This window comes from Haplochromis burtoni, unplaced genomic scaffold, assembly GCF_018398535.1.
Source record: "Haplochromis burtoni strain Fernald_Lab_line unplaced genomic scaffold, NCSU_Asbu1 Contig_104, whole genome shotgun sequence".
Lineage (NCBI taxonomy): Eukaryota > Metazoa > Chordata > Actinopteri > Cichliformes > Cichlidae > Haplochromis > Haplochromis burtoni.
The window spans coordinates 1332910-1359394 of NW_024582465.1; the positions used below are offsets into that span (position 1 = coordinate 1332910).

At 39.0% G+C, this 26485-nt stretch overlaps 1 protein-coding gene across 2 annotated transcripts in view; it reads right to left on the reverse strand.

Moving 5' to 3' along the window:
* Window positions 1-24069: 24069 nt before the first annotated feature.
* fbln1 (fibulin 1) overlaps window positions 24070-26485 on the reverse strand; it is a 32014-nt gene continuing 29598 nt past the window's right edge. For both annotated transcript variants that reach the window (XM_042223189.1, XM_005927829.3), the window contains one exon: window positions 24070-24633. In XM_042223189.1, coding sequence (XP_042079123.1) covers window positions 24494-24633 — 140 coding nt within the window. In that variant the 3' untranslated portion in view covers window positions 24070-24493. The remainder of the gene's footprint in view (window positions 24634-26485) is intronic.

The following is a 26485-nucleotide window of genomic DNA, read 5'->3' on the forward strand; positions in this document are numbered from 1 at the left end:
ACAAGAGGTCAGGGAAACTTTGGCTTAGAACATGGGCTTTTATCAAATCCACTGGCAAATCTGCAGATTAGTCCATTCCTTTGTTTTCAGGAAGTCTGCTCCCACCAACTCAGAATGGTCCTAAATCCACTTAGGACCGTTGCAAGAGCTCCAAGTCACTGAACTGGATGGCAAAATACGCATGTGTCTGTCTGTTTGTGCGTGCACATGTGACTGCATGTGCAAGTGTGGAAACACATGTGCACGAGTTTCTATGAGCCGGGGGGATGACACAGTCAGGAAGGGGTTGTCAGGAAGCCTTGAGCTCAAACAAGAAGCGTTGACCAAAAAAATTCCAGTGATCGCTCATGACTTTCTGGCCACCAGAAGAAATGCAAAAGGATGGCAGGCCACTTTCCCACTGTGACCTCTCCATAGATAATATGTACTTTGGAAACTGTCATACCTTGTGGTTTCATTAAAGGTCTTTTGATATTTACATGGCCTGTTGAGCTGCTCTCTATACAGAGTCAATTTGGTCAAAATGTGAAATTCTCCCCCTTAAGTAAACACCATGCTTTCTTCCCTGCAGAATCATTTTACCACAACCGAAGTCACTGGCATTTGATATAGGGTTATGGTCAAAACACTTGTGGACAGCAACAAAAGTCAGGGTCTTTAAATCCAATATTCAGTTCCTGACAAAAGCCCTTTTCTTTTTCAGTCTTCCCCTCTCCTTTACCTGTTACTTTCACCAAATATCTCTAGCTTTATGCTTCCTGTCCTATTCAACCTGGGGAAATGGGGCATTGGAGTGACGACAAGGAGCCAGAATCACTGAGTGTGCTAAGACTGCATGGGATGCTTCTTCGTTCACTCCTGCATATATTTAAAGTAGGTATCTTTCAACTCCAAAACCAAGATCTAGAAGAGAAAACACATTAGCAAAATTGGCAGAAAGCTGAGACACAAAAGGCAAATGATTTATTATAGCTTTCAGCAGAAATACCAGAGTAGTGCAGGCCCTCAGGTGCTTTTTTGGCAGACTATAGTGGAGGATAAGAGAATCAGTGCTGAGAGATGTGCTGGAATGATGAGCCTGGGAAGCAGAGAAGGTGTAGGTAGCGCTCCTTGCAGGTGGGGAAAACTGAAGGAAAATGCCAATGAGGGGGTACTTTTAAGACTTCAAAGGAATTTCAGCAGGTTTTGCAAAAAAAAGAAAAAAAAAAAGAAAACCCCCCCACATATTTTTTACCTGCATATCTGTCACCTGAAACAGAAAAAAATATTGAAGGTGTTTTATTTCTCTTTAGTAAATCTAAATTAAGGACCATAAAACCTTTTAATTAAAAAGAAAATTAGAAATTACAGTCCTCTGGAGAGATTTGCCTGTGACTGACCTAGTTGCAGCCTAATCATATTTGTTATTGGCCCATGATATCAGATATTTTCTTACAGTAGTTTCACCCCTTCCACAATTATGCTGTCCAACCAACAGACCTCACCGCAAATCCTGGCAAAGTTGGATCACTAAGTCAGTGTTTCATTCACTGCTGGAATATAGGTTGAAATTCATGTTTAGGAGCTGGCTGACTGTCAGTCGACTTATGGACATTGCACTGAGCTGACTGGGGTGATCGTGGTGTATGCAGAATAACAGCAGGAAAAATATATCATCGTGGTACATTCTGCATTTGTTAGTGACTTGAGACATTATAGTAGGCTCCACAAGTGTTTTTCATGGCTCCAGTAAGTTGTTGAATATTATCAGTGCAGTGTTACCTTTGTGTGGCACCAATCATTATAGAACAATTAGTACATTTTCATGCAGTCAGTCAGTTCAATCACCTTGAAGCTTGTGCTTTAACCCTCTTGTGTTTTTTCCAGTGCCCTCTCAGCTTGGCTATTATGATACCCAAGAGAAAACATCCTCATTTTTGTAAGCGGGTTTTCAGCCAGTTATTTTAAGGTGTTCCTTCATGATTAGGATCATCATAGTTTGCATCAATAATTTTAAGTAAGTGTTGTTAACAGGTCACTTATTTGTGTTGTCAGGAAATTTTGGCATGTTGTTATCTTTTTCAACCAGAAAGACTGCTTTATGGCTGTCTAGCGCTTCATGCCAAATACTCACTGTTGGATCTCTTCCTCTGTTTGGGTCTTGTTCTAGGAGGTTATTTGTAGGTTTATTAGCCACTTGGCATTGTGTTGGTGGGTAATGCCTCTTTATTCCACAGAATTGCTCAGTCTCATTTATGGGAGGGTTGATCTTTGTTCTGTTTATCCTTTGGAGATGGGTGTATATTGTAGATGGTTCTAAGAGAGATGGATGAGATGGAAACAGATGATGTACTGTGGTGACGCCCAGGAGGAGCATTTACTCAAGAGGAGCAGCTGAAACAAGAAGACTATTGTCATTAACATAAAGCTAGATCTTACCTTTATTTTTCACCATTCAAGTTTCATAGTTTCAAGGTTGTTTTTTGCACTTCTAGGTCACTAAAGTGCTTCTCTACTCCTTCGCTAATCTGTAGTGTTTCCCGTGGTTCAGTCCTGGGTCCATTACTATCTTCTGTCGACATCCTTTCTTTAGCTGACACCATTCAGTCTTTTTCTAGCATTTCCTATCATTTCTGTGCCGATGATATTCAGTTGTATCTGACTCACCACCTGGATAAGTTTTCCACCCTAGTCCACTGTTAAACCCGGGTTCATGACTGCCTCTTTAGCAGTTACTTTATCTTAAACACCAACATAACTGAAACCATGATCATCACTCCTCATGATTTGTAATGCCTTGTGCACTGGATTGGATAAATTAGCTCTTATAAATATCTCCTACACCCAAGAGACACTTCCAGAATACTGCAGTAACACGTTCCAGCAAGCGAATTCATGTCACTCCCATTTTATATACTTTATATTGGCTTCCAGAATTTGTTTTAAAATCCTTGTTCTCACATACAGAGCACTAAACAGGATCTAGACATTTATCCCTGCTAATACTGATACTATTGCTCATAGACTTTGATCTTAGGCTCAGAATCTGCTGATTGTTCATCATACAAGAATGAAAACAGGGTCACAAAGCATTGTTTTTAATGTTTTGTTACTTACTTTCTTAGTTACATTGGGATTATGTTACTATTACCTGCTGTGATGTGTTTTGATATAACATATGAACATGAATTAATGGTTTAAACTTGCATTAGAACCAGAAGGAGATACAAGGAAGCTATAACTTTTGTTATTAAAGATTAAGTGCAGCTTTATTATAGAAGCGCACAGGTGAAAGGATCCTTTTTTGCAAGTGATCGTAGTTGTGGTATAAAGGAGGAACCAAAATATAAAATTTTTATTGCTTTTCCACCAAAGGAAAACTGAGTCTTTTATGATTTACATTGTTCTAGAAATTATATTACATGGCCATTTTAGAAGGTATGCCCAAACAGTATAAACAATGTTTGTAACATGTTATTGTATTAAATTCAGTAATTACGTCATCGTTACAGTTATGTTGTAAGTTGCATTACAGAGATCCCTAGATGTAGAGATAGAGTTAGCGATAGAAAGAGAAAAACATCAACATTCTTCCACTTGTGCTACAATCCGCTGATTTCAGTTGGTGAGCAAGAAGGAGGAAAATAGCATAGTGGTCTAGGACATTTGTGGAGTGACACAAGAAACTGTGTCCAGGACAGAAGCGCAGATGTTTCTGCATTATGCTAGATTAAATTCATTTTCACCTCAAAATACCTGAAATTAGTTGCAACTTCTTTAAAAAAACTTTTTTGAACATGTACATATGTATTCACAGACTTTGCCATGACACTCAAAACTGAACTTAGATGTTCCTCTTTATATAAAGTCCCATAGTTGCAGTACATGTCCGAGCACAAATCAGCCCAACAGTGTCAGATCCACTTAAAAAAAAAAACACGGCAAAACAGTCGCACTTTATTAACAGAAACGTTCAACATATTCTCAAAAACTCATCTCATCAGTCTTGTAAGTGACTCCTTTCACAAGGAAAGCTGAGGTAAACATCAAGGTAGCCAGACTGAAGAGCCTACACTCACTACAGATGAACGGGGACCAGCATTGCTAGGATTATGCACTTAAAATGGGTGGAATAAGAAAACAGAATACAGTTGACTGCAATCTACTGACATCTAGTGGTGAGATTTTACAGGTCATTTCTTCTTCATGTCCTGTAGACCCTGGCCTTATGGCCTGGCTGTCACATGTTGACAAGATCATGTTCTTCCTCTTTAAGGTTGGGGAATCTCTTTCATGGATTTTATATCTCACATAAAACTTCCAGAATACATTTACAATTCTATGTTTATCAGTAATTGTGCTATGGTTCAGGTATATCAAAGATTAAATGGTCTTTATTTGTCGCTTTCATTGAGGCTAACTTCTTTACAAGGCTGGAAAACTACACCAACCTTTGTACTGCAGTTAAACCTAGCCAAACAGAGTTGCCCACAATACAAAGTATTGGTCAGGCTGACTAAACAGACCAGGGTTTTTGTTTGGGTTTTGCCATAGTGTCACGGATGCCAAGTTACTCATTTGTAATGTCTGCAGCTTTGTCTGTGTATTTTTTCAATGTAAATTCTAGATGGGGAAAGGTTCAAACACTGTTGTGATGAAAATAAACATGACTTTAATTGCTTACAATTTGTTGTTCTCTCTTACAATGTAGTGAGCAGGCCCTGGAGCCTTCCTCCTTTTGGGTAGTAATGCTTTTGCTCATTCATAGGAACGCACATTAACATCCACTCTCAGTATTGGCTTTCACACACACCTCACCAGTGTCAAGTCTAGTAGTTCTAAAAACGTCATTGGCAGCTCGAAGGAAAAGCAAATATTTAACTAGAACTTAAAAATAATTTTCCACCTCACTAAGAGGACCACACACACATACACACACACACACACACGGATGCACTCACACCAACACATATGCATGCATGCGTGTTAAAATCTTCTCCTTTCCTTGTGCACTCTCTCTCCCTTTCACACACACACACACACACACACACACACACACACACACATATGCACACGGACACGGCTTTCCTTCAAACCCACATCCTGAATATCCTTCCCCAGGGGAGAAGATTTACACTGTGGTTGTCCTTCAGGTAAACCATAAGAGCTCTGCACTGAAGCCTCTACTCTCACAACCCCATGATTTTTGACTTGGTTTACAGTCAAATGAATACAGTGGAAAGAATGGAAAAGTGGGAGAGTTGCATTTGGGTATGAAATCATATTAGTAGCTTTACAAAAAATTCAAACTTGTATCCACGGGGCAATTAATAATTCCATTCAGACATAAAAACACACCCTCACAAACACACAAGACAAGAAAAGTGATACTAATTGCAACACTCTAACCTATATAGTGTTCTTACTCTATATTCTTTGGCTGGGCTGCTCTAGAGGTCTAGCAGGAGAATTGATGGGTGCTTAAAGCAGACCAGCAAAGCTAGGCTACTGGAGGAAGCAGTGGCAACAATTAATTCAAGCCCTGTAAACAATCCAGATTAACTATACTCACTTGGCCTCTATCATTGTGGCTTGAGAGTATAAAACTCTATTCTCCACAGACTTGGTTGGCACCAGTGTTTAAAAAAAGTCCGGCATTGTAAATGTCCTGCAGTACTAGATTTGGTTGTGACTACAGCAAGAATCTAGCAGTTTTAATGCATTCCAGAGTGGACCAAAGGAGACAATTGCTACAGCGCAGAGAAAAACATTTGTGTAGGGCTGCTCTTTCAAAACAAGTGAGTGCATAACGAAACCCAACAGATGAGAACACACTTGGTTAGCCATGATATAAAAACGAGCTTTCCACCCAAAGGTATTAGAAATACGAAAAAAATATTTCTCTGGATAAAACACAAGAACATTATGTTCACGCTGTGCTTACATGTAACCTAGGAAGGAAACTGGACTACTGGATCCAGTTTAGCTAGTAGCTAAGCTAATGGGTACGTAACAACTGTTTTTCTGCGTTCTTGTTCAGTTCAAATGTTTAACCCTTGTAAATTTGTAGGTTCATTTATTTTTATTTTACCACTTGTCAGTGCTGATGTTTAGTTTAAATGTGACTACTTCACATTAGAACTGTAAAACTTTAAGCTTCATCCATTAAGTTCATAAAGTCTGACAGTCTTCCATAGCCTAATGAATGAGTTGTGAAATCACTCGTGAAGAGTGAATATGGAATACTATATGTAAGACAGTGAACAAAATTACACACTCTTGGTGTTAAATGGTCCACAAATGTAACTGAACCTGATGTCAACAGGCTGGTTGGTTGCTGTCAATAGATTAATAGCTAACAGTGTCAGTACCAGTTATTCATACAGAGTATTTTTAAACAAGGACTGCACTGAGGAGAGCCACGATGTGAGGGGGTGGGGGGAGAGAAGTCTGGCATCTCTTCCTCAGAGCATCCATTTATTTGTTTTTGTTATCCTTCGCACACATTGACCTATTTTCCTTGCAGACGTGCTGATGGGATTCCTGATCATGCTCCTGTAACATAGTCATGTTGTGGTGTGATGTGCATGCTGCAATCTGTTATGTTGTAATCTGTTTGGATGTACTTGGGAAGACAAAGATTATTTTATTGCATAAAATAGCGCTGGTTGCATCAGCTGACTGTGCCACTTGGTACACCTGGCAAGATGAGGAAAAATCAGAGTTACATTAACCCATTGTCACTTAGGGCAATAAAGTTAAAAGCAAGTAGTTGTCACATAATTTAGTTTTTCCCACCATGCTGCTTAGAAACATTGTCCTGTTGCATGACCTGTTTTTGGTCAAGCTCTAGCTGACAGATGACCTCAAATTTGAATCTAAAATACTTTGCTAGACAGAGTAGTTCATGACTGATTCAGTGCTTGCAAAGTCCCCAGGTCATGTGGCTTCAAAGCAAGCCTTGATCATCACCCCTCCACCACTGTGCTGTTGGTACCAACTGTACAGTTGGTATGAGATGTCTGTGCCCATATGCTGTTTGAGTTTCGCCAGACATGGATATTTCAAATTATGGCCACAAATTTCCACTGTGGTCTTGTCTGTTCAAAGGACATTGTTTTAGAAGTCTTGCAGTTTGTTCAGATGCAGCTTTGCAGTCCTAGCAACCTTTCCAAGCAAGCCACGCTAGATGAGTTCAGATATTTTTTAGTTGTACTATCATGAACTTCAACTTTTAACTGCTAACTGAAACCTGTAGAGCTTGGGGTTTTTTGTAATTTCTCTGAGCACTGCACAGTTTGAGGTTGAGGTGAATGTGCTGGAATATCAACTTTTGGGAAGATTGGCAGTTGTCGTGAATGTTTTCCACTTATGAATAATCGTTTTCACTGTAGAATGATGGACTTCAAATTATTTAGAAATGGTCTTGTATCCCTTCCCAGTTGAATTATGGCTGAAGTCTTTCCTCCTTGGGTTTTTTAACACATGCCTCAATGCTGCAGCAAACCAGGAAACTCACACTCATTGATGATTAATTAAAGTTCATATGATCAGCAGCATCTGACTGGTACTTACCGTTTTAATTCCTATGGAATCATGTGAAAAATTTCTTCTTCATGACTGTATTAAAAACTTTCCACTCTGAAGAAGGAGAATTAGTGATACTTTTCACATGAGATGCATCCTTCTGAGTACAAATTTCAGTCTTGTCACTGAAACTTAACTAAAATAAGAGGTACATGGCACATAAGATTGTAAATTTAAAAGATTAGAGAATGCCTTAAAGGGAAGAAAATAAAATTGACTTTGGGTGTGAATTATTGTGCATGTTTCCAAACCTATTATATTCAGTTCATGCTGACACCAATACCGTTTTCCCAATCATTTTGTGAAAGACTGTTCTGATGATTGGCTGGTGATAAACACCACCCACCTATTTCAGGGGTTACCAATCTACAATAAATGATAATTTAGCTTCCTACAGCAGGCAGGGTGTCAGCTTACACATCATCAGCATTCCTGAAGTCTTGCCCAGTGCAAAGGTCTATTTACACTGCCATAATAACACAATTGTTCAAATGGGTTGTATGAAATATGAAATGAAACAGGAGATGAATGGAATCCAGTCTGATATGCTTGGTTTCAGAAAGGAAAGAATCGCCTCTCTCGCCTTGTTTATCATATGCAAGAAAAATAAGTCATAATACTGACAAATGTACATTTCTTTCCAGCCTATGAGCATATGATGCCGTTGTGTGGTTTCTTGTCACAGGGCACACTGTCAGATGCAATTACATACAGCAAACCTTCTTCTTAGAAATATACCACTCACAATAGAGGTACTAGTGCACTCACAGTAAATTGTTACCCTTTAGGCTAAATTTAATGTTGTTTACTTTGTAATGTAGTGGCTGTATGTGCAGATTTTGAAGTTTTACTTACCTCGGGTTTAACACAAATGTAGCACTTCTGGGTTTTTTTCACACAGAGTAGTGATTGCATACCATGCTATAAAAGCACATAATTCCTTTGCAGTACATTTCAGTTTTGATTAGAAAACACCCCATGGTGGTGTCTTGCAGGTCTGTCATGGGCTTCTTACTTTAGATTATTTTTATATAAGCCTTGATAAAGCATGGCAAGCTCAGACGTGCAAGAGTCTCAAAATATTGCCAAATACTATGAACACCTTAGATACCAAGGCATCCAGATGTAGTTTTTCTGCAGGGCATCAAACAGGGAACTTGATCCAACAGCACAAAGCTGAACAATGCAGAGAAAGGGTGTATTTTAGTCCCCTCTGTTTTTGTCAAGCAGGAGAAAATCTCTGTATACTTTTTGATGTATAGGTATGCATGGCTTTTACGCTCAAACTATTATAACATTGCTAACCTAAACCTGTGTAAGTACTGACAGGTGACTGCAATATGTGGTATACTGTGGTATACCACAGTACTAGCAGATATTTACTTTCAAGTTCCCTGTGTTTTTCTGCAAAACTCTTCCATTGTAATGCCCCAAAATAGTTGTGTAAATGTCACTCCAAATCCTTATATTGCCTGCCATTACTCAACATCTCCCCATGAGGTTGAATGATTATGGATAGTTTTACAATATTATGCTAAGCCAGGCAATATGTCACGTAATATACAAAACACCAGTGTGCGCCAAGCAAAAACCATGTTATTGTCCAGCTGTGGTCAGAGAGTCGGCTTCCCATGAAACAAGGCTCCAGGGGCCAAATGTTGCCGGATTTGTGGCCAGGGCCACACTGCAGTTTAGCCATCACGTGTCACAGATCTGCCTCATCCCCCGATGGTGGAACAATGAATGTGTCCAGGACTAGGCTGAAAGAGAAAGCTTCCTGAGGTCAGATGAGTATAATGCACTAGCTGGCTTTGAAATAAAACTAGTTTGTTTTTCTTAAAAGAAGGTTGAGGTTTTGGGGTTTCAGTCCATCACCCCCACACAACACCACCTCCACTCCTCTCCATTTGTTACAATGGAAGCATTATGACTTGTGTATTTTGACCTTTTTGATCTTAACACGAGATGGTGATTGGCACAAAACTTGTTTCATCATAACTGGAGCTCTGGTTTGGCCCACTTAAATGTCAGCTATGTATAAACTGTGAACATAGTGCTTTTGTTAAAAAAATTAAAGCAGTCATGAAACACTACATGTATAAAGTCTCATTTATACCATGGAGCCAGTTTTAACACTGTCTGTGAGGCTGGATTTAATGAATAAGTGTTAAAAGGTTTTTAGAGCATGTGTAGCAGCATCTTGTGCCAAAACAGAATGTGATGTCACTAAGTTGGTTTGTTGGTTGCTACCGATAGACTTATAAAAGTTTAAGTTAGCTAACTAGTGACAGAACCAATAAATAAGTGGAAAACAAGGAGACTGAAAATATAAAATGGTCTAAAGGAACTGTCGCTGACTGCAACAATGAGTTTTATGTTAAAAAAAAAAAAAAACAAGGATATACTGTCACTTTCACTCTCTGTCTCTTAAGCAGTAAGTGGTTCTTTAATGTTGGTTAGCGGCACCTAGCCGCTAATTCTCCTGTTAGCCATAATGTTAGGGTTTGTAGAGCACTTCATAAATGAGGACTGCATAAAAGAGAGCCCATTGTGTCAGGTCCAATGGTTGTTCACAGGACCAACAAGCCAGATGGCGACAAGCTGGAGACCGACACTGTCCCCTCAGTTTACAGACTGGACGGTGCTATAAGTTGACAGAGCAGAAGTGATCAATGCTTATTCAATAAACTAATCTGTTTTCACATCCAAACAGTTTACAACTGTCTGGTGAATCACCGGCGCACCTGAATCAAGTGCCCTAAAACCCCTAACATTATGGCTAACAGGTGAATTTTCCTGTTTCTGTGCAGCTAGCCAGCAACAAAGAACCACTTACTGTTTAAAAGACAGGGTGAAAGTGAAGAATAACTTGTTGTTGTTGTGGTTGGAGTTATCAAAAAACTCCTTGTTGGACCCAGGGGCAGTACAAATGTGACCAGCTTACACTGATTTTTAGTTAGTTATTGGTTCTGTCACTAGTTAGCTAGGATAAATTAAAGTAAATCTATTTGAAGCAATCAACCCAGTGACGTCACATTCTTTGGCATAAGGTGGTGCTACAAATGCTATAAAAACTTTAACTTTAAACATTTATTTATGAAATCTTGTTCCACAGACAGTGTTAAATCTACAACAGATTTTTAGAGTAGGACTCCGTGGTCTAAATGAGCTTTTATACATGTAGTGCTTCATGTCCAGTTTAAGAATATTGCATAGAATAAACATTGAATATAAAAAATGTTTTTCATTATTTTTTCATCAACAGTAATTTAACTGCCACTGAAAAAAGTTACAGAGCTGCTTCAGTCTTCAGAAACAGCATGGCCCAAAAAAGAGATTATGCAAAGTGTAAATGTACTCTCCTAACCTAGAGATAGCCAGGATCCAAAAATAGTTAAAGCTCATTGGGTGTAATGGTCAGCAATGGTCAGTAATGGCCAGTGGTTTGGCCCAATCTGCTCCTTGTTACACAGCTCTTCCTGTCCACACACATACTGTATAATAAAGACTTCCTCAACAGGCTGGAAACCGCTCCATTCTCAACAACAGTCTTGAGGTCCGCTTTCTCTCCTTACCCCCCTCCCCATCTCATTCTTTCTTTGATTCTTGCTTTCTCTCAGCCTTTCCCATCTCTATCGCGCTCTTTCCTTCTACATACTGACCTTCCCAGGCTGGCCTGAGTCTTTATATTTCAGGCTTTGAGGCTACATCTGAAACAAAAGCAAAATTATGGGTCTGGTTTGGCTTGGGGAGAGCGCAGTGACCCCGGCATGCGGTTTTCTTAGGCCAGACCAGAGAGAGGTGAGGTGGGGAGAAGAATTTGTGTGAATCTAGCTGTGTATTTGAAGAAACCCCTAACCACACCTAATTTGAATGTGTCATTTGCAGGAGGGGGGCGATCTAAACTTGGGCTAGCCAGTGATAGACTAAAATCCACATACTACAGAAGGCACCCCTTGTTTTACCTTCTGTGTTAAGAGGTTTTCCGAGGGGCCATAGTCCGGAGAGAAAACATACAAATTATCACCTCATAAATATGCTCACCTCTTCGCCGTTTATCCAATACATCATTTTTTACATTTCCATTATTTCTTTCAGATTATGCTTTGGGCCATCAACCTGAAATAGCAAAGCATAATCTGAATGCTTTTATTGTCAAACTGTCACATGTTCAAGCATTCACTCATACAGTTTATGTTTTTAGAAGATTATCAATACAAATTTTGAAGTAACAAAGAAAATGCTTTAATGCTAGCATCTCATTGTTTGTATTCATGAAGAAGAGATGTAGCAATGAGAAAGATTTAAAAAGACATATTTTAAGACCATACACAGATGGATCACCCTAAAGCAAAACAATCGGTGAATAAAGCTCACAGTTTCATCCTGTGTCTCTGAGAGTTTCCTACAGTGGGTCTGCATCGTACTGTGTGGTCTTGAACCCTATTTAGACCTAGTGGGTGACCACCGTACAATTAGGTATTCCATGTTTCACAGCAGCAGCAGAAAGTGGAATTCCTGTCAATGGAGGAGACCTTCTCATGTTTACTGCTCACATATTCCTCCTACGATCCATGGCAGTGCACCCAAGCCGGCTTATGGTTGATTGTAACACTCAGTATAAAAGAAACAGAATTCGAAAACCCCATAAGACACTGTGTTTATCTAACTGTAGAGCCTCGAAGGGAAGATCTTACTACATGCAAGGATGAAAGTTGACGCCCCATGTGGCAATTCGAGAACAGGCAGCTTGACAGTGTTTGACATAACTAATTCAAGGATGACGCGGTTCATGTGATAGGGAGAAATCATCATTTTGTCCTTTTTTTTCTTTAAGTTGTATACATATAATGAGAGCAACGCAACACGCAGTCATCAGCGTTTCTCATTTGTCTACATTTCAAGACAAACCTCATGTAAGCTTATCTTGAAGTTTTATTTCTAAGCTAAAAATAAACTAGAATCAACAATCCGGAGAAGATTTCACCAAACAATCACACAGTCTTGAAGTATTTCTGTTTGAACTTTTGCGGAGAAGTCAGTTGCCAAGTATTCCGTTTGTTTACTGGTTTAAGTCAGTGACTGTTGATAGATGACAGCTCTAGACATCTCCTAAGACAGACCAGATAGTCTTGATTCTTTGGGGTGGGTCTGCAATTTGGGGAAAATGTATAACAATGGGGAGAAATCACATTATGGTTTTCATCCATTGAGCCAAACAGTGCCATGCGTCATTCGTAATGGTGGAAAGGCGACTTAAAACATCAAAGTATAAAAGCAGGACTTGATCCATGACAGTTTTCAGAAAAAAAAAACAGAAAAAAAGCCACAGCTTTGGATTCATATGCTTAAATCATTATAGAGTAAGACCCCTTACCACTGCAAGCGTGCTCTAATGAGAAATCTCTCCATGCTGCTTGCTTGCTGAGTGGTGTTGTTGGGAGGTTTGATGACAGACCCTTGTGTGAACAACTGTAGCTTCATCACCGTTACATCCTTGAGATTAAGCTGTATAAGCAGCAATGACCTCTTAGTAGAACCCAAACAAATGCAATGGCTTTTTAAAATCTATAAGAAAGGGCCCTTCTCACTTTTTATCATGATTGCCACAAACTTACTTCATTTCAGAACAAAGCTGGCATCCATAAATTGTAGGGTTGGTCGATTGGGCATGAGCTCTTGGAGAGCAAAGAATCTAAAATCTGCATACTTATACTTAAGTGATGAGAAACAGTCACAGACTAATGAGCTCATATGTTATTGTAAATCCTTGGAGATCACAATTTCAGGAAGGTGAATATAGAAAGCCTATCCTGCAAAAAAAGAAGAGCCAAGCAACTGGACAGATTAATTTTTCTTAGGTTTATCTGTCAACTAAAGATAGATTAGTCTTTGTCATAAAGACAAGGCATTTCAAAAGCAGAGAATAGGAATCGTGCCATCATTGAGACTTAGGAGGTAATGAGCCAAATCTTGGCAGAACCACCATTAATCAGTTTGAGGAGGCTTCCCACTATAAAAGATAAACTGGTATGTAGCCATCTTCGACCAGACTCACAACAAACATGAATTGGACTAGATTTGTTCAGTCAGTGCCATCATTGCATAAATGTAGTAAAGACCAAGAGATTTGTTGATTTCACTTCTCAAATGGCGTTTACTATTAGTCAGTTAAAATCTTAAGACATTATTTTAACATCCTTTATTTCATCCAAGAAACATTCCTTCAAAAGAGCCTTAAACAATTCAATTCATTTTTGTTCATATAGCACCAAATGACAACAACAATCACGTGAAGATGCTTAATATTGTAAGGTAAAGACGATAATGATGATAATAACAGTGTTCCTTCCTTTGGTAAAGGAACTTGTTCTTGTAAATTTAAAATGTTTCTTTTCGGCTTCACTCTCAGCAGGTGCACGGTTTCCTGTTGTCCAGCTGTTTGGCCATGGTGCTCAAAATGGTGAGTGGTAGAGATTGCCAGCTCTACCCTCTTCCCACACTTGGTTCCTGTGCAACTGGGCAGAATGTGCTCTAGTCAAAGGTCTGTGTGTGGTCCATGGAGCTCCCACGGCAGCTCAGTGTTGCCCAAAAGAAAGCCAATGCCAAATCCACAATCTATGTAAAATTGCAATAATATTTCTTCAAATCTGGAAAATCATATTTAGAAAAGTATACAAAAGGACCGCTAGCTCCCTGGTCACCCTGGTCTGGTCAGCTATCGTTGCTGAAGTCACATTTTTTGCGACTTGAAAACTTTTGACATGATACAGAGTCTAATGGAACTGAGAAAGAAAATAATAATAACAATAAATAATCTTTTCTTTTCTCTATATTTTTGAAGTAATAATGAATGCTAGGACAGAACGATAGAACAAAATGTCATGGCATTTTCTAAGCTTAAATACTTTGCCCCTATTGTCATGTCTCAAAGGACAGTGCAAAGCCTGCTTCTTCATCTTGTGCGTTCTCCAGCACACAGCGTGTCTGCTCTTAATTGTGGTAGGCGGAACATCAACAAGACTCATTCTATTCTTCATTTAATCCCACAGACACACCAGAAAACAGCTACAGTAGTTTCTGCAAGCTACATTTTCCACGGGAAACGGCCACAAGCCCAAAAGAGCAAAGCGCAGTGTCATCACCCAGGAATCCAAGAAATACCAGAAAGTCTGAGTTTTATTACAAAAATCATCTATGAGCACAAACAAATGTGGAGCACAAACATGTCTATTAATTGAGAAGGCAGATGGTCCTGTTGCGGGTGGGACGCAGTGAGCAGGGACTGTGGAAAACAAAGCATCCGCGGTGACCACGACCTTCCATTTCTGTCGCTCCAACTGGGAGACAGGGTCTGAGGTTGAAACCCACAAGAGTTGAACAGAATTTGCCAGTGTTGCCTCAGCAAGACACACAGACAGACCAATTCACAGGAACAAGTTGTATTGGGTTTCCGGGGGGACTGTTGTTTATCCACTTCATCATCAGTGTTGTGTTTTCGATTCTGTTTTTTCCTTGATAGCTTTGGGCTTGAATTCACTTCCACTCTGACCTAAAATCCCCAGTGCAAAAGGAAAATTCACAAAATCAAGTTTTTAGTAGTAATATTGAAACAAGTAGACTCTGGAAGTGACAAGCAAAGCAATTATCAAAAGCTCATTTGTCTGTAGCCTTCCATAATTTGGGGAATTCCACTGGGTGCTTGATTTAGACAACACATATAAAATAGTTTTCTTTAGGGTGGGATCATACTGACGCATCCCAAGAAACAAAATTCCCCCTAAAGATGTCTTTTCTCCCAGACATAGTAACTGGATCCTCTGTTTAATAGTTTGCCGTAGCAGGGGACTGACAGAGTGGTTTCCATTCCGCTGGGCTGTAACCGATTGTCCCAGTGACCACAACAAAGGATAAAAAAGGAAGGAGGGTGAGTGGATAGAGAATAACTCAGGGCTTAGTGTGGACTTGAGAATCCTGAGATCAATGACTCAATGGCTTCCAGAGTCTCCTCCAGCTTTTAATCCTCAGCACAGTATCTGTAAGTCAAGGCTGCGTGATACAAGTATAGCATAATCATATGCACAGGATGTGGTGTCCTACCAGTCAATCTGGCATTTCAAAATGTTACACAAAGATGCGGGAATCAATGAAGCTTGACCTATTTAACTCATCCAGATATGAGTTTAAACCAAGGAAGAGACATCACCACAGTGGGCTACCAACAGTGCACTCCATATGTCAAATAAGTGGCATTCAGCCCTGCTTTGTGGGGTTGGGTGCTCACACGGGTGACTTTGAAGGCAACAGACAATTTATTTCAGTGTGTGTTGATGGAGCAGTGTTACCTTCGCAGACTTCCTCTCCAGACGTCCATGGGTAACCATTAACCAAGCCTACTTTCTGTGACCTTCTACCACTACAAGACATATTATGATGGACTTCCTCATCACTCTGAATTTACAAAGGGTGATAAAAAAAAAAAATTACGACAATATTAATTATTGTTGGCAATTGTGTGCTACATTAAGCCACACAGAAAAGCTCCATGCCAGGGTGCCAGAGTCAAAGACACTCATTAATATCACAGATGACCTTTGTTTCCTTGTGGTTTCTGGAACTCTAAATCACTTGCCTAGTCATGCACAAAGTAAAGCAGAGCACTAAGTAGGCAGAGATGCAGTAATGTTAAAAGGAAAGCAGGCAAACACATTTTGACTGTCATCAAATTAAAAATACGCCTTTTGATGCCCTAAGTCCTTTTACCCACGATGGTGTCTTTGAACAATTGGATAATTAATTCTCTAAATCTCTCTTCTTAAAATCTGAGTGTATACAGAGACAGTGGTTTAGGAACAATGACATACAGATGTGCTCTGGAAGACTGAGCTTTGCTATTATAAACCCATAAATAGTATTTCTATCAAAACTTATTTTTTTCCCTCGCTCAGCTCCAGCACAAACAATTGTGGATTTTAAACTGTATGACAGCAGCTAATATATTCTTCCCTTCTCTTTTTCAGATTAATATTGTTTCAGAATGAGTTTGGCAGAAGGCTCATTATATTTAAATCTGTTTTACACTTTAGCATTATGATTATGGCAATTTGAAGTCTAGAGGTTTTAATACATTTTGTAAATAAGCGGTGACCCAAGTCATATAGATCAGGGGTGTCAAACCTAAGGCCTGCGGGCCAGAATCGGACTGCCAAAGACTCGAATCTGGCCCATTGGTCAACTTTAATAAATATGGGCATAAAGTTTGGACTTTTAAATGTATTTTCATAAGTTTTAAGGTTTTTCCTGCTCATTAAGACCTCCCCCATGGCCATTTATACTGCACTAAAGTAAATAAGAAATAGATATGCAGAACAGTTAAATGACAGAAAGTTCATGTTTTTTCACCAATTACTATAGCTAGTATTTTACAGAGTAACAAAACAAAAAAAGAAAGTACACATTCTGTCACTTAACAAAAATGTTGTGTTTTATAATCACAGGACAGTCTAAACAATGAGCAAACAGAATCTTTTCTGTAATTTTACACATTTATTCCTTGTGTTAGTTTGGTGTATTAAAAGTGTTTTAGTGATAAAATAATGGCAATGGTTCTGATCATGGCAAGTGCGTCATAGTCAGAAGTATAAAGTGAATTCCCAGCCATTGCATACATGACACCTAAATGCAAAACATACAGTACGTAGTGGTCTCAGATGAAAATGCAAAATTCCGCTGATAATTTCATATGTTTACAGAGTAAACCCTTCGTGTTTTATGTTCACTATCTGCTCACTGCTTAGAGACCCAGAGGCATCTGAGAAAGTGAGAAGTGTCCACTGAGGGGTGACAGTTGGGTGTATGTGCTTAGTCACAGACAAAACAAGACCTTAGCAGACACTGAAAACTCACAGCTCATTTTCAGATACAATGAAAGCTCAAACATTTGAGGTCTGAAGGCTCTGAGATCATGCTCATTAGTATATAGATATAGCCCTCAAAGGTCAAGCACATAGCTGAGCGCTGGAAAGTGAAGACAGCTATAGTTAATGATGTAAGTTTAATATGGGACTGGAATTCTTTTAAAATCCTTGTTTTGCATTGTATTAAGCAGAGCAATTGGCATAACATGTCTATTATGGTGCATTTTCTGAAAATACACAAGTTTCTATTAACCCTCTGTGTAAAATGTAAATAACAACAGAAATATTAACAGAACACAGTTATTTGCAAATATTATAAACCAGTATTTTATTCAAATAGAACATATGTGATAACATTTCAAATGTTTAAACTGAAACATTTTCTTTTTTTAGTGAAAAGCATAATAAAAATTTCTTTTAATTTGATGGCATCAACACATCTCAAAAAAGCTGTGACGGGACCAATAAAAGGCTTGAAAAGTAAGTGGTACCAAAAAGAGACAGCTAGAGGAACACTTTGCAACTCATTAGATTAATTAGAGTGATTGGGTATTACAAAACCATCTTAGACAGGCAGAGTTTCTCAGACGTAAAGGTTGGCAGAGGTTCACCAATCTGCAAAACTGTCTACAACAGTTTCTCAATTTTAGATTGATATCTGATCAATGAGAAATTATATCATCAAAAGATTCAGTCTCTGGCGGAATCTCTGTGTGCCAGAGACAAGGCCAAAACTCAATATTAGATGCCCGTGAGCTTTGAATTATGTCATGAAAATCATTCCATGGGCTCAAGAACAATTCCAAAAATCCTTCTCTATCACAGTTCAGTGTGTTATCCATAAATGCAGGTTAAAGCTTTATCGCATAAAGAAAAAGCAATATGTGGACATAATCCAGAAACACAGCTGTCTGCCCTGGGCCAAAGCACATTTACAGCAGCCTGAGGCAAAATGAAAATTTCTTCTATGGTCGGGTGAATTGAAATTAGAAATTTTCTTTCAAAACATGAACGCCACACCCGCAAAACTAAAGAGAAGAGGAGCCACCCGCTGTCATTTTCAATTCAATTCAATTGTATTTGTATACAATGTTTAAATAAGTAACAAACAATTTGAATAAGCGCTATAGAATTTATAGTATAGAATCAAAACAACAGTTACACTTTTCACATTCAAGGCACTTTACAGTGGTCTGAAAAAGTATTGGTCCCCTTCCTGATTTCCTGTTTTTTGGTATGTTTGACATACTTAAATACTTCAAATCATTAAACAAATTTAAATATTAGCCAAAAATCACACAAGTGAACACAAAATGCAGTTTCTAAATGAAGGTGTTTATTATTAAGGAGAAAAAACCTACATGCCCATGTGTGAAAGAGTGATTGCCTTCTAAACCTAATAACTGGTTGGGCCACCCTTAACAGCAATAACTGCAATCAAGCATTTGTGATCACTGGCAATGAGTCTTTTACAGCACTGTGGGGGAATTTTGTCACACTCTTCTTTGCAGAATTGTTGTAATTTAGCCACATTGGCGGGAACACATCAGAGCATGACCCATCTTTTTTTTAAGGTCATGTCACAGTATCTCAATCAGATTCAGGTCAGGACTTTAACTAGGCCACTCCAAAGTCTTCATTTAGTTTTTCTTAAGTCTTTCAGAGGTGGACTTGCTCGTGTGTTTTGGATCATTGACCTAAAGCTGAAGCCAAGTGCAGCTTTAGGTCATGAACAGATGGCTGGAAATTCTCCTTCAGGATGTTTTGGTAGACAGCAGAATTCATGGTTCCATTTACCACAGCAAGTCTTCCAGGTCCTGAAGCAGCAAAACAGCAGTGGTAGTGTGATGTACAGACCATCACACTACCACCACTGTTGGTATTTTCTGAAATGCTGTGTTAGTTTTATGCCAGACATAACGAGACTTAAACCTTCAAAAAAGTTCTATTTTTGTCTCATCAATCCACATAATATTTTCCTAGATGTCTTGGGGATTATCAAGCTGTTGCTTTGGCAAATATGAGAAATGGCCTGCATTTGTATAGTGCTTTTCTAGTCCCTAAGGACCCCAAAGTGCTTCACACTACATTCAGTCATTCACACACTGGCGATGGCAAGCTACATAGTTGCCACAGCTGCCCACTGACAGAAGCGAGGCTGCCGGACACTGGCGCCACCGGGTCCTCTGACCACCACCAGTAGGCCAACATGGGGTTAGTATCTTGCCCAAGATATTTGGCATGCAGCCAGGAGGCAGCCTGGGATCGAACCACCGGCCTTCTGATTAGTGGTTGACCTGCTCTGCCACCTGAGCTACAGCCACCCGAGAAGAATACTGTTCTCCTTGAACACTCCTATTGATATCATTTTGCCCAGTCTCTTTCTTACTGTTGAATCATGAACCTCAGAACCTTAACTGAGACGTGTGAAGCCTGTGGCTCTTTAATATTGTTCTGGGTTCTTTTGTGACCTCCTGGATGAGTTGTCGATGTGCTCTTGGAGCAATTTTGGTAGGCCGGTCACTCCTGGGAAGCTTCACCACTGTTCCAAGTTTTCTTCATTTGTGTATAATGGCTCTCACCATGAATTAATGGTGTCCCAAAGCCTTAGACTGATAGAGGTCAATGACTTTGTTTCTATGTTTTTTCTTTAGATTGTGGCATGATGTGTTGATGTGTTTTTGAGATCTTTAGCCTGCTTCACTTTGGCCGCAGGTTGTATTTAAGTAACTTCTTGACTCAACAGGTCTGCGGGTAATCAGGCCTGAGCGTGTTTTGTGAAACTGAACTCAGCTTTCCAAAAATGAGGTTAATCCCAGTTAATTCATGATCTAACAAGAGGGCTATTACTTTTTCACACAGGTCCAGGTAGGTTTGAATTACTTTTCACCCTTAATCAGTGAAATCATCATTGATTAATCATCACTGCATTTTGTATTTACTCAGGTTATTTTTGTCTAATATTAAAATTTGTTTGATGCTTGGTCTGTAACATGTCATGTAACATGACAAATATGCAAAAATGCAAAATGTATATTGTAAGGCAAATACCCTACAATAATACAAAGAAAACTGAGTAAACCCCAACAATCAAACAACCCGCTATGAGTAAGCACTTTGGCAACAGTGGGAAGGAAAAACTCCCTTTTAACAGGAAGCAGAGGCAGAAGCAGGCTCAGGGAGGGGCGGCCATCTGCTGCGACCAGTTCAAAAGCCTATATCGCTGATGTGGTATGGGGTTTCACCAGATGAAAACAATGGGTCCCTCATACCATGAAATATACAACAAAGAAGACCCGGGAATTTTAAGCAGCTAGAATCCTCTATCAGGCACAAAATGGGACATTCCTCTCCCCAAAAATGTTTCTCAGTTTAAACATTTTATGTTTTTCAGTGTTTTTATTTACATTTCTCAACTTCTCTTAAACTGGGGTTGTAATCTTTAAGTTGTCATTGGATATTTAAACCTTACAATTAGAGTGTCATTACACAAAAAGCATATTGTTCACAATAAACAATGTACTTTTTGTGCTTATAAAGAGCATTTTATTCAAATGTTAAATTTTGCAACCGGTAGTAAAAGCTGTCTCAATACGTAACAAATAAAGGCCACATCAAACAAAACCATGTCTATACAGTCTAAGGTCAAGACTATCACACCAAGACTGTATGCGGTTGGATTGATTTTCCCTCTTTCCCTACGATATGCATCCACTTAAGCACTACGGACGTCACAGTGTGTTCTGAGCTGCTTGTAACAACAGAGAGAGTGCACACTGAATTTTCATGAGTACAGCCTTGGTCTATAGTCCCAAATGTGATTGATCTACTGTATAATCTGGCAACAGTTTGAGTTCAGTAGCGGTTATAAATGGTTACATTTACAATCTGTAATTTATGTAAGGGCACACATCTGTGCTTTGTGTTTTTCTTTTGGGTCAAGGTGGGGCCCCATTTATAATTGGTCAAATGTCTATCACATTAAAACTCAAAAGATTGAACTGATTTAAAGAGAAGTAAGTATATCACAAAAACAGTATAAAGTAGGTAATTTGCTGTGGAACCAGTCATTTATGATCCTATAGCTTTGTTTGTTTTTTAGTCATGTAAGACTCCCACAGTGGGTTTGTATAATGCAACACTCACAATCAATTTCACGTGGTATATATTTAGGAAAGATGGACATAGGTTTAAGTACACTATTTTTGTTTGACTTTTAGCTGAAAGATAGAAAAAAGATGCAGTTAGTTGGTTGTTTCTGACATTTTAATGCAAGGTGACATTTACTCAAGGATCTTTGTAGGATTCCCTGACTGTGCAGTGTTGTGTTGTATGTGTCTGCCATCTATTGGACTCACAAGAAACACCACTTGGCAAATTCATGTGACATATTTAGAAATAAGTTCTTATCAATAGAGGTAGATAACTGTAATTCATTTTTGGCTTTTGCATATTTAAAACTGTTACAGATAAAACTTGAGCTAAGTTTGGATTAAAATATGCATCAATTAAATACAGTTAATTTACAATTACATTACAGTTGTTATTAACTCATTATCTCTGTGAATAGAAAATGTTCTAAAGAGATGAACATCTGAGGGACGGGGGGGAAGCATAGCAAGTTGGTAGTGCCCACCTAAAAGAAACATTTTTGTGTTTATGGCAAAGAGGAACGGTGGTTTGTAAAATAGAGGAAAAAAATAAATACCCACAAATGTATTAAAAGAGCTCACTTATATCCTATAACATGTGTTGCGGTCAGAGCTGTTGTAGGACGCCAGGAAAAAGAGGGAGTGGGTGAGTGCAGGAGTCGGCTGAGCACGTGCCTGCAGAGGTCCTCTGGTCTCTGTCTGGGATCAGCCTGCCACACCAGCCCCTGGGCTAGACTCCCATCAGCCCCATACCCTGTCTTCTCTGAGCCAGACACCACCATGACCACTTGTATTGAGAGCTCTGACCGCCATTGTGCCACAGTAGAGTACACAAACAAACAGTGCAGACACACACCGGTCTGCTCTCCTGCCATTACGTCTACTCAAGCCCACTTGGTTTAGTCATACCGTAGGTCTCCATTGCAAGCAGCTCCTTCTTGGCTTGGGATGGAGAATTTGGCAGAAGATATTTGCTCATTTGTCCCCACACATGTATGTGGTTTGGTAACTTTGCTAGGGACTGCTGCCCCAGTCTTTCTTACAGTGGAGCTTCAGAGCAAGCCAGGCCTTTTCTGGGTAATGTCCTCCCACACAGTCTGACTATACAGATTTTTGCTGTTCGTTTCCAGCTGTTTACATCCTTACAATGTGTGTGTGTGGTTTTTTGTGGATTTTGGTATGCACTATAGAAAAGCCGAACATGTGGACATCTATTATCATCTGTCATCACAGCAGTTCACATTGTTTCATCATTTACTTCCAGCTATTCCCACCTCTTCTCCAAATAAGGCCATACAAAAAAAAGTCAGGCTACTCACTTATATGTCATCCAGAAATAAAACAGTTACAATGCATGCATTAACCATTTGCTCAGAGTATAGCTTAACGTTGTGCACATGCACTTGCACTCACATCCACAGGCACACTGCATTTCTTCTTTCTTTTCATGTTGACCACAAGATTAACCTGCTGCCCTCTATTTCCTCTGAAGAGGATTCCCCCTCCTCCCCTTCAGTAGAGCCTTAAAATCTATCACAGACTTTAGATCCTGATGTATATGCCCCATCCTCTGTTTTCTTTGAAGTCTTTAACTGACCCTGGCCACATTGCAGTCTGATAGCTGGACTGTCGCTTACACATATTCAGCTTTTTTCTGTCTGAGATGAGCCTCTCACCCATCCCAACATCCTTAGTATTGTCTGAAGAGGGAATATCTGGTTTAAGCATAATTTGTCAGGCACAATTAAAAATACAGTTACATGGGTTCAAGTGACTCTGGCCTTTAAGTGTTGCTATCACCTTGTTTCCTATTGTTACTTTACCGTGTAGGAAAATCTTACTTTTCCCAACTTCTAAACTGCAAAAAGATCACAAGTACTGATGTGTCTGAATGCTCAAAATCAACTTTAGTACTTGTAATGACAATGGCACTCTAGGCAAAATTATAAAGGATCACTAATGTGATAAAAATACATTTCACATATGCTTACATTTAAAATATTTCTTCACTATTCTGAGCCATCAGGATACAAGGTTTAAATTTTTGGTTTTGTTTAATTCCAGTTTTAGCTTGTAAATCCTGACATCTTTATACTGTTGTCAATTCCATCTCCATGTGTGAATTCTGCCTTATAATATATTTTATGTCAGTCTTTACATCTGTTTCTGAGATCTTAACATTTATGGATTACTTGTATTAAAACAGCCAGTAGTGAGCCTTTGAATGACATGAGCCCAAATAATATTTATACTACAGTTGGTATACTATGTCAAGGTAGTAAAGCAATTTGAAATTACTTTGCATTGCATACCTTGTTTTACATTAAAACTGTGTTGGGTATGTCAATGCCAAACATGATGAAGGATAGGAAAAAGGACTGAACCAAAGCTGTTAAAATAACAAACCGGAAAAAAACAACAACAGATATAACAAATACTGTAACAAAAAAAATAATGTTTATTCCTTTAAAAAAGTTTGTGCACAGTAGGAAAGGAAAGGTAGGTGTTTTAAAAACAGAGGCTTAAACATCATGAAAAGAGTATGGCTGAATGTAATCCCCATATCCTTTAAGGGCCTCTCCAAATGCATGCACTTTCAATTAAAAAAGTCTTTTTAAAATATAAAGTTTCTTCATATTTGTGCACATAATGCTGAGCTTGTCATCAGAACAAAGTGTATTGCTCTTTTCAGAAGCAGCTAGGAGCATTTCATCTCAGCAACAGTCAAAAGCAATTCCATAGTCAACACATAACATTAAAACCTCAACACTGATATGTCCATTGATATAACAAAACCAATGTGTACAGTGTTGACAATGGATGTCTTATATTGTGATTGTTGGTAAAATCTTGACATTTTCAGAACCAAAACTCTGAGACAAACACATGGACGTTGACGATGTTATGGCCAGAGTCGCCCTGAATTGTCAGGTTGCGCATAGATAGCTTGAGTACTGTCATCGCTGGACCAATCAGAGGCTTCACCTGGCGAACAATACCTGGAAAAGACAAAGATGAATGAGAAAAAGTAGTATGGCTAAATGTGTAGATCCGTGCTAAGCAAGACTACTTGTTGTATCATGACATGTCTCAATATGAGATTATTGAGACATGTCATGATACAACAAGTAGTAATAAACAAAAAAAGAATTATTTTGTTCAGAAGCTTGAGAGTTGGTTAGCTTAAGGAACTACAATCAGTCAGAATAATTTTCCTCAAAGAAACTGTTGTCATTGTGGAGTCTTTTTGTCATTATTAATGTAGTTCTGTGTGTTTTAAATATGGTTTCTTTGTTCACCCTAGTGATATCTAGCTCTGGATAGTTTGGGTTTATAGTGTTGAGGATCAAAGTGTTTGCTCTTACCTCACTACAATTAAGGACAGTTTGTGATTGTATTTGTAATTTACCAGCAAAAGTGAAAAGACAGTAACATGTAGTCACAAGCTAGTCACAGCTTGCTTTAACTAGCCATTCTTCAGTCGTTAATTTCACATGTCTGATAGCTCTGTCAGTCTTGCATATCCTTAAATTATCTGTCTAGACAGGTTGCATAATAGCTTAGAACATATTTTTGAGTTTCAAGCTTATTTTCTTCCAACTTCAATAACTGAATTTGCAGCATACTATGGTTATACACATCTAGAGTCTTAGGACATGAAGTTTAATCAAAATTGAATTTATAAACTACTAATTTACAAAAACAGTTGTCTCAAGGATGCTTTATATTGTAAGATAAAGACCCTATAATATTATTATAGAGAAAACCCAACAATCAGACAATCCCCTATGAGCAAATACTTGGCAAGTGTAGGAAGGAGGAACTCCCTTTTAACAGGAAGAGACATGTGGTGGAACCATGATCAAGGAGGGCCAGCCATCTGTCATGACTTGTTCAGGGGTGAGGGTAGAACCTGAAAGCTGAGGGAAGTCCCTTAGCAGACTAAACCTTTAAGTTTCTAACCCATAGGTTTTTATCAAAAATCAAAGTCTTAAACCTAATTTAAAAGTACAGTTAACTCTGCTCACAACTGTGCAGCAACGCACAATTCGAACCACATCATCAAGTTCGCCAATGACACGACTGTGGTGGGTCTCATCAGCAAGAACAAGTCAGAATACAGAGAGGAGGTGCAACAGCTAATGGACTGGTTGAAGAGTTGTCAAGAGCACCAAATTCCTTGGTGTCCACCTGGGGGAGAACCTCCCCTGGCCCCTCAATACCAGCTCCATAACTAAGAAGGCCCAACAGCATCTCTATTTCCCGCAGAAGCTGAGAAAAGCCCATCTCCCACCATCCATTCTCACCACCTTCTACAGAGGGACTATAGAAAGCATCCTGAGCACGCACACCTTCATACATCAAGTTGCTTTTTGCATACTTCTCAGACTTTTGCACATTTCTATTGCACTGTTGTGTCTGCACTGTCTTGTGTCTGTATCATTCTGTTCTGTATGGTGTTGCACTGCCTTTGTTTTGTTTTGTTTGCAATTTTTGCACATTGCACCTTAAGTACTCCGGTGCTTATTGTCTGTTATATGTCATATGTGGCACCATGGTTTGGAAGAACGTTATCTCATTTCACTGTGTACTGTACCACTGCACGTGGTTGGAATGACAATAAAGCCACTTGACTTGACTTGTGTCTTTCCCAAATGCAAACTGGAAGCTGGTTCCATGGGACACAGGGCGAACAGTTGAAAACTGCCTCCCATTCTACTCTTGGAAAGTCTAGGAAACATTAGCAAGCCAGCAGCCTGAAACTGAAGTGGTCTATTGGGATAGTATAATACTATGAGGTCTTTAAGGTAGGATCATTCAGGACTTTATATGTAACAAAAAGGATTTAAC